The sequence below is a fragment of the Hevea brasiliensis genome, chromosome 1, assembly GCF_030052815.1.
Source record: "Hevea brasiliensis isolate MT/VB/25A 57/8 chromosome 1, ASM3005281v1, whole genome shotgun sequence".
Lineage (NCBI taxonomy): Eukaryota > Viridiplantae > Streptophyta > Magnoliopsida > Malpighiales > Euphorbiaceae > Hevea > Hevea brasiliensis.
Window position 1 is genome coordinate 7209877 of NC_079493.1, and position 10031 is coordinate 7219907.

At 27.3% G+C, this 10031-nt stretch overlaps 1 protein-coding gene across 1 annotated transcript; it reads left to right on the top strand.

The window, feature by feature from the left end:
- Positions 1-5165: 5165 nt before the first annotated feature.
- Positions 5166-7590, top strand: LOC110639206 (uncharacterized). The gene is made up of 2 exons (XM_058143778.1): positions 5166-7374; positions 7505-7590. Exon 1 carries the CDS (start codon positions 5344-5346, stop codon positions 6544-6546), a length of 1203 nt encoding a protein of 400 aa, XP_057999761.1. The 5' UTR covers positions 5166-5343; the 3' UTR covers positions 6547-7374; positions 7505-7590.
- Positions 7591-10031: the final 2441 nt, after the last annotated feature.

Consider the following 10031-nt stretch of genomic DNA (forward strand, 5'->3'; position numbering starts at 1 on the left):
TAAGCTTTGATATCTTGGTCGTTTACTTCAACTATTAAGCATTGAAGTTCTTATATTTTGCGTTTGGTAAGACAGATGATGGCTTCCCTTCCTCAGGCTAAATATGACTCGGGGTGCATAGTGGTACATTTTATTGTTAGTTACTAGTAGTCCAAAATTGTGTAGCTTGTTGAAGTTTGCTAAACGTGTTATGCCTTGAGAGGCTGCCAAATTATTTATTGAGTTTCCTAGCAGTAGACTCTGAAGAAAAGAATATTGAGTTATTCCTATTTGAAGGGATATAAACAGTGGCAAATGTGTTAAGCAGGAACCAAAGTGGGATGCTCTAATCAGTTATGTCTTTAGATAATATATACAGTGTCATATGTGCTATGCAGGAATTGAAAACTGGAATCTGATCCTCTTAACCATGAAATTTGTCTTGCACTTCTGGCACTTCTGTTGGCTAGCTAATACAAGCCTTTCTTGTTGAATGGAATCATCCCCAGGTGCTCAATCACCTGTTTTCTGCTGAAATATTAATCGAGAAGAACATTTTGTTTCAAGTACTAACTGGATCCATCCATGACTCTGTCTGTAGTGTAAGCAGCAGGTTCTTCAGTGGCCAAGTATTTTTGGATATTGCAGAATCTAGAGACCTAGGACTTGGATTTGAGTAGAAGAACAATCATTGCAGATCCAGTGGGAATTCTTCTTCTCTATTTCTTTGAATTTAATTTCTTTTTAATTTTTAATTGCAGATCCATAGGATGTGATGGTTCAATATTTGTTGTAAAATATTTGAGAAAAAGATGTAAAATATGCAAAATCTGTGGCTTTGGCTATTTCCTCAAACTGTTGTGTGTGTTTTTGGTCCTTTGTGCACTTGAGATGTTTTGTAGAGAATGATAATCTCATTTGGTGGAAGCATTTATTGGTTGAGAGTCTATTTAGTATTGATGTTGTAACTAAAATCGATAAAAATATTTTTTTTAAATATATCAGTTAGAAATTATTAAAAAATAATTTAAAATTAAATTTGATATTTTAATTATAAGAATATTAAAATAATAAATAATTTTTTTATACTTTTTTTTAACGGTGCTTAAAATAATTGTAATTTTTTTTTGAAAAGCAGTTTTGCCCCATTAATATTAATACCAAACAGGCACTAATCGGGATAGTCTATGTATTTTAAAAGATGAGTGAGGTTCGAGTTTCTGAAATCTACGCGCCTTTGGTGTGGCAATGCTTGGAAAGCAGGGTAACAAATCTAGGTTCTCAAAGGTAAAAATTTTTTCCAAGGGGAATCATCTAATTTTTTTTTGCCTTAACATTCTTCAGTTGCCAGATTCAGAGGCAGTCTCAAAAGCTTGTGCCCCTATTTGGACTTTATGGCATTTCCAGGAACATCTTAATTTGGCAGGAAACTTCATTTTGCTTTGCAAAGTGTTTGGTGATTGGAGGGCTGTGCAAGTGAGGAATCCTATTCAGTCTACTTCCTCGGATCAAAGTCCTACGAATGGAAAATGGTCTAAACCTCCCGCTAGTTATCTCATGTGCAGAGTGCAATGATGATGCTGCTGTGCATGCAAGGGAAGGAATTAGTGGTTTAGGGGCTGTGCTTCGTAATATGATCATGGGATATTCTTGTTTCATTCAAGTTGGCTGGTCACCTCGCGAGGCAAAAGCACTTCGGTTATGCAAAGCTCTTCTATTCTATGGATTAATCAGCTTGGTCGTAGCAGTGTTTGTGTTAGTTGAGATAGTTTCAAAGCAACCTTTCTTTGCAGTTCAGTCCAATCGAAATTTGTGGAAAATATAGACCTAATAGAGCTATATAAATATAAAAATGAAACTAAATTGGTTCGGTTTAATTTTTCAGTTAAAATCATTTAGTGTTCACCCATTATAAATGTTCTCATTGATATTTTTTGAAAAATTTTTTTTTCTGTGATGTTTTATTATTTAGAAAGAGATAGTCGTAAAAAAAAAAAAAAGAAGAGGTAGAGTACAATGTGTATATATTAGAGAACAATGTGCGTATATTCTCTCTAATATGGAACAAAATTTGATGATTATTAAATTAAACTCGTCAAAGGATTTCGAAGTGGTGTAATAGTAAAATATTATTAAACGTAGAATATTTTTCATCAATTGGTCAATTCAACCGCTTCATTAACACAACAAGATTTTTCAAATCAAAATAATTATTTTTATAAAATAAATAAATAATATTATTTATTTTTATATTTTAATTAAATATACTCTTTAGTATTGATTAGAGAATACATTTCATCCATTGGTCAATTCAATCATGTCGTTAGCACAATTAGACTTTTTAAATCAAAATAATTACTTTCATAAAAAAAATAAAGGAAAATTATTATTTATTTTCGATTGAAATTAACTATTTGATCTCTATATTTTGAGAAATATATTACCTTGTAATTTGCTTCCATTAAACTATTTATTCTCTCTGTCAAATTTTATATTAGTCAAATGATTTCAATATTAGTCAAACTATTATCTAGTTCTTCTATTTTAATGAAACTAATTAGTTAGTTCCTATATATTAAAAGACACATTAGTTACTTCTTGTAATTTAGTTCTATTAACTCTTTAATCTATCTTTTTTATGGTTAAACTATCTGACCATTTTCCCTCACTTCTCTCTCTCTCCATATTTCTTTCTCTCCACATTCACGCATTGCTTTCCCTTATTTTCTCTATATTTTTCATCTTTTAATATAAATTGATACAAGCTGTATAAGTAAAAGGTCAATTAATTTCTCTAGATCTCTAAGTAATCAAGGCGACAATTTAGGAAAATTCTTTTCCAATAAATAAAACACAAAAATGATAGCTGGGAAATTAAATAAAAATACTCGAACAATTTAAAATATATATAAATTTAGATTTAGTCTACACACAACAAAATTTTTGCTTTCAGCTAAGAATATATTTTTTAAAATATTGTGTTTTCAAAATACAGAAACTAACTAATTAATTTTACTAAAATAAATGGACTAAATAATAGTTTTTGTAAAAAAAAATGGACTATCTAATTAGTTTTACTAAAAATAGAGTGATTAAATAGTAGTTTGATAAGATTGACTAATAAAAAATTTGATGGAGGGACTAAATAGTTTAACAGAAGTAAAATATAGAGACTAAATAGTATATTTTTTAAAATATACGGACCAAATAGTTGGTTTCATTAAAATATAAGGACCAAATAATAACTTTCTCCAAAAAAAATAATTACTATTATTTTTAATATATTTGATTTATTTTAAATTTGTTTATACAGAAATATAATAATTTGAAGTTTTATAATTTAAATATACGTTTTGTCTTCCTTTAATGAAAACTTAAGAAAATAATAATACTAATATTGTAATGATAATACCAATATTAAAATAAAATATCAATAAATATAAGTATAATTACTTATTTAAGAAAAATACTAAAATCAAACTAACAATTCTTATATAAAAATATAAGATAATACCGAATATCCATATTAAGTCATAAAATTTCTATCTAAATTATAAAATGATATTTCGATCTAGAACATCTTTGACTATTTTAGATAAAATTGGTACCTTATTGAATTCACCTTTCATCACAATAATTGGTTAGAATTCATAATAAATTTCTTAGAAAATTCTTCTAAATACTTATCCAACTTGGATTGAGAAGCCAACTTTTACTCCTCCATTAGAACAAAATAATCATCAATCTTTTCATCTTCTTCTATCATTGTATTATTATATTTTTCAACATTAGCATTCCGACTAGAACCACTAACACCCATAAATGCTTGATTATTATTTCTCATATATTTATTCAACATTTCTTTTAAAGTATTTGCCCACCTATCAACCACCAAGAGTTTGGCCTCATTTTTAGAATGATAAATAATGTATTTGGTTTTAATATAATTCAATTTATATCTTTGGTTTAGCATAATTACTACCAATAGCATCACATTCATCTCATTTAATGAAATTTGCCCTCGTTTGCTTGTCCATTTCAACTATTTTATTTTTACTATTTTTAATTGTGCAATTCTTTTAAAGTTTTCATGATCTCACACAAGTAAAATACAACACCCAGGTAAAAATTTTACTATTTTAAATTTTGATTCACAATAATAAACATTAAATAAATTCATTTTTAATATAATAGATGTTACAAACATTTGTAAATTATAATTAAAACTTTTTAAAATTAAAAATAAGATAGCTAATATAATTTTAAATTTAGTGAATTTAATGATTAACATTCACTCCTAAATATTGGTTGGGCCCATATTTTTTGACTCTTTGTTACCACCATCGACTTTACAAAATATTTTATTTAGATTGCACGATGACACTTTGAGTGAGCCATAATTTAGTATCATGAAATAACATATTCAAACATATCCATAAATTAACTTTATAACATATATCTTAATAAATATATTTACTATTTTATACATATTTTTCAATTATATTATTTTTAACTATGAAGTATATCATATAACTAAGGATGATTTAATCATATAATCAATGACTATAAAGTGATTTAATGTATTTATGATTAAAAATAATAAAAATTAATATTAAATTATATATATATATATCTAAAATAACTTATGTATAAAATTAGTTCTTTAATTTGATTTTGAATTGATCTGATTTTAATTTAGTTTGATTTGGATTTGATTTAAATTTTGATGAAAAATTAAAGTCGAACCAAAACAATGAAATAAATTTAGTTTGATTCAATTATAGTGACGATTTTTTGGGTTTTAATTCAGTTCAACTCCTCAGTTGGGTTTGGGTATAAAATTATAATCAAACTACATAAAGTTAAATATTTTTTAAAGCGAATTATTTATTTTTCTCAAAGAAAGTGAATTATTTAAATTTAATTAAAATTACTCGAATAATTTATATTTTAAAATATAAGACAAAAGATGTGGGGAGTAAATATTCAAATAATATGATTCTAAAATATAATAATATATTATTCTAAAAAAAGTATAAATATTAGTAAACACAAAGATTAATTATTAGATAAAATATTAAAAATAATAATTTTTTTATAAAAAAATAATTTTTTTATAATATAGATATAGAGAATATCCTACGTAAATAATTGTAAGAGCCAATGAATGCGATAATTTCTCGACACAAGGAGTGCTGTTCTTTGGAAAAAAAAAAAAAAAAAAGATCTGTTCTTTGCAGATGGGTCTTGCTCCGCTTGATGATTTACTGCTCAGATCTCATGAGAACAATATCTCAGCTCTTTCATAATTTGCTGAACCTGGTAAACCCTAAAGCTCAGCTCTCTCACTGTGAGTAGCCTGCAATGTTTTCTTTTTCCAGTTCAAGACTATCTTTAAATAAGATTGTTTCTCTGTTTGTCTCAAATGCCCAACTGGGTATTCTTCCCTTTCACTCATTATTCGTAATCAGATCCTTTTCATCTAGGGTATCTTCTAATTTGAATGACCACTCATTTACAGTTTCCTTTCTCATAAATTCATGTGGATTAACCCTAAAATCTGCACAATCTGTGTCTAAGAAGATATGTTTTAAAACCCTTGAAAGACCAGACTCAGTACTTAGGCTTCTCAGGGAACATGGATTCACAAATTCCCACATCTCCAAAATTGCTATGATCAGGCCCAATGTGCTTTTACTACATCCTGAAAGGACAATTTTACCCAAACTTGAGTTTCTATGTTCTATAGGGGCTTCAAGATCAGACCTTTCCGTAATTGTTTCTCGGAACCCAGATTTGTTGAATCGAAGCATAAAGCAAAATCTGATCCCACACTATCATATCCTCAAAAGTATACTCCTTTCTGATGTGAAAGCAATTAAATGTTTGAAAAACTTAGTAAAAACTTCCATAGTGCTTTCGCAGAACGACTTTTTTGCCAATTTATCACTTTTAAGAGGGCTTGGAATTCCTCAATCTTCCACATCTTTCTTGGTCATCCATTATCCCCATGTTATGTGCGTAAAAGCTTTCAGTTTTGCTGAAGGGGTTAAGAAGGTTATTAAAATAGGGTTTGATCCTTCAAAACTTCAATTTGTTAGGGCACTACAAGTTTTGCTTGGAATAAAGCAGAAAACATGGGAGGACAAAATTGAGCCTTTTAGGAGGTGGGGTTTATCTGAAGAAGAGATTTTGTCGATTTTCAGAAAGAATCCCTTATGTATGGGTCTGTCTGAGAAGAATATTACGTGCAGCATGAATTTTCTTGTGTGCAAGATGGGTTGGCAACCTGCCGCTGTTGCTAGAGTTCCAGTTGTCCTGTGCTATGGTTTGGAGACAAGGATTATGCCTAGATGCTTGGTCATAAGAGTTTTGCTTTTAAAGGGTTTGATCAAGGCAGATGTTCCTTTATCCACAATGTTGATACCATCTGAAAAGCACTTCTTGGAAAGGTTTGTGATCAAGTATCAAGATCAGGTGCCTCAATTGTTGGATATCCTTCATGGAAAAATGAGGCTTACAGAGCTTGGCTTTGGTTTTGATGATAAATCTGCCATTCTGGATTAGGAAACACATAGCATGCAATGTGAATCTTAAGCCTATGGATTTCCATTTCGTGATGTTTTCTGATTGAGTCCCTTATTGCTGAACCGGCAAAGCTTGAATTAGTAGCTTTTTTAACTTGTCATTAGTATCTTAGAGTACTATTTTTTATGGTTTAATTTAATAGATTTTTGTTTAAATGTACATTGCAGAGCTGATGATATTATGAATAGTTTTGATAACTCAATTTCACTTTTCATTATTGTCTTGGATGGAGCTTTTTTTTTAGTTATTTTTTTTTGTGCTTAACTAAAGCTTGGCTAACACAATGGGTTCCCTTTCCTCAGGCTAAAGATTTCTTGGGGTGCATTCAGCATTTTAATGTTAGTTACCAGTATTCCAAAAATTTGTAGCTTCTTGAAGCTTGCTAAACGTGTATGTCTTCAAAGGCTACCAAATTATTTATTCAGTTTCCTACTAGTAGACTCTTGAAGAAAAGAATCTTTATGGGAAGGGATATGAACAGTGGCAAATGTGTTAAGTAGGAACCTAAAGTAGGATGGTTTAACCAATTATGTCTTTAGAGGATATAAGCAGTGTCAGATATGCTCTGCAGGAATTGAAAAGTGGAATTTGATCCTCTTAAGCATGAAATTTGTCTTGCACTTATTGGTATATATAGAAGCCTTTCTTGTTGAAGAGAATCATCCCCAGGTGACCAATCACTGGTTTTCTGCTGATGTATATTAATCAAGAACATTTTTGTTTTCAATGTGTGCGGGTAGAGTTCCAAGTGCTAGCAGGATCCATCCATGACTGTGTAGTGTAAGCAGCAGGTTCTTCAGTTGCTAAGTATGTTTGGCTATTATAGAATCTAGACCTAGTACTTGGATTTGAGTAGAACAACCATTGCAGACCCAGTGGGAATTCTTCTTATCTTTTTCTTTGAATTTAATTTCTCTTTTAATTTTTTTAATTGCAGATCCGTAGGAGGTGATGATTCAATATTTGTTGTAAAATATTTGAGAAAAAGAAGATTGGGAGTGCCATCTCATATTTTGGATGTGATTTTTTTTTATTTGGGTGTTTTTATTTTTAATGAAAATTGATTTTTTTTAAATTAATTTTAGGCTTTTTTTAAATAATTTAAATTTTAAGATAATATTTTAATTATTTTGAGGGCACATAAGTATTAATTTATTAACATCTTAACAAAAAAAGTGGCCTGTTGAGGTTGATATTATTAATGTTATAATAAATATGACTAATTATATGATTAAAAAAATTAAAATACAAAATAAATCACGAGTAACTTGATTGAAAAAACAATTAAATAACTTTTAAAAGATTTTACATTTTAAAAGTAGTAATTGAAATTGAACAAAATTCAAACGGAATAAGTGTTTAATTTTTTTGGTATATAAAAAATATGTTTCCTCCAATTATATTAATATCACTAAAAGGGTTTATATTTATTATTTTTAATTAATTTTATATTTAATGAAGAATTAAGGAAGAGATTCCTCAAAATAGAAGCTGAGATTTGTTGAATGTTGACCAATATGAGCCGCAAAGGGGTGTTTGCTTGGATCTTTGACCAACATATTTCGCTTATGAAAACTATAGCTAATAGCTAATAGGAGTTTGTATGAGTCCTAAAATAGGATTATAATTAGTCCTTTTACCTACCTGTTTCGCGAATTATATATTTATTTTTATTTTAACAATATAATATATATATATATATATATTCATAATTATATTATTGATTGATATATTATTTTTTATTATCATAAAATTATTTGACTTAAATTAATAAAATAATAATTAAAGTAAAAAAAAATGCTACAATTGGAAAATTTTAAATGTTCCAATTATTCATGTCTTAATCCTCCACTCAATTTTTTTTTTTTTGAAGATTTGAATAAAAATTTAGCTGCTTAGATTTAGGATTTTAAGATTAAAGTTTAGAATTTATGGTTTAAATTTTTAAATATATATATATATATATATATATATATATATATATATATATATATAGATAGAGATGTATAGCTGGGTCATGTAGCATTACTCTTTTTGAAATGCCATTATTAAAATTGTTAGTATTTAAATATAATAAGAAATATTTTTAAAAATAAATGACTAAAATTTATAAATAATTTTTAAGTGAATAATAATTTAAATAAATAAATAAAAAAATATATATTAATATATTTTTAAAATATAATTTACTCTTTTTTATTTAAAAAAATTAATTAAAAAATGTTAATTTTTAGATATTTTATGACGAGCAAAAATTAAAAAGTTTTAAAATTCCTGAAAGATGCAGTAAAAAGAATTTTAAATAACTGTGAATGAAATAAGATTTTAATAGTTGTAGTTTAAAAATATTTAGATAAAAAATTAATATTTAATTTTTATAAAAAAATATAATAATAAAAAAAAGAAAGGTTATTATATATATATATATATATATATATATATATATATATATATATATATATATATATATATATATATATATATATATAATCTTTTTAAAAATAATTCACTCAATTTCTAATTTCATTAAAAAATAATTAATTTTTAGTGATATATAAGCAGAAATTTAAGAATTTTAAAATTCTTAAAAGATGTAGTAGAAAAATTTTTTAAATTTTTATACAAGATAAAAATTTCAATAGTTTAAATTTAAAAAATATTTAAATAAAAAGTAAGTATTTAACGAGATAAGTTAATTTTTATATAACAAAATGTAGAAATAAAAATAAAAAAAGTTTATGTTATATGACCTATTTTAAGCACCCTTAATAAATTTACAGCCATTAAAGAGAAAAAAACATAAAATATTGCGGGAACGATTAGGTCAAATAATTAAAGACCACTATTAATAAAAAAGAAAGTATTAGATAGAAAAGAAATGATCTCAGATGTAAATATTTCAGTTGGTAATCTGAGTTTCCCATAGACGACGCTATTAATGCAACCGATGGTCTTCGGGTCTTGGTCTTATTGACATGTAAGCATGCAATAAGAGAAAATGTGAGGTAGATGGCTTTTTGGTAAATCACTCCAATACTCAAGTCAGAGATCTATTATTGAGAGAGAAAATAGAGAATATTTGAGTGGAAGAGAATTGTAGAGTCAGTAAGCATACTTATTTCTAGTTACTCGTTTGATATTTATAGGTTTTTCTAGGAAATAGTCGTTGCTTCATTTGTGGATTTGAACTTGGCCAAATCTTTGGGATTTTCTTCATGAAAATCGCTTTTACTTGATTGCTGACATGATTATTGCTTGACCTGTGAGATTTGGACTCGTCTGATTCTTGGTTACTCGTTCACTAAAACCTTTGTTCACCCTGCTGGGCAAGCGAAGGTCTTACTCAATCTACCTTTTATTAAGCTCTTTGGACCTCTAAACATTATCAAACTTTGATTATCACGCTGGACAGATTTAATTATTTGACTGACATGCTGGTTGAGTTTGACAATCTAACTTAAACT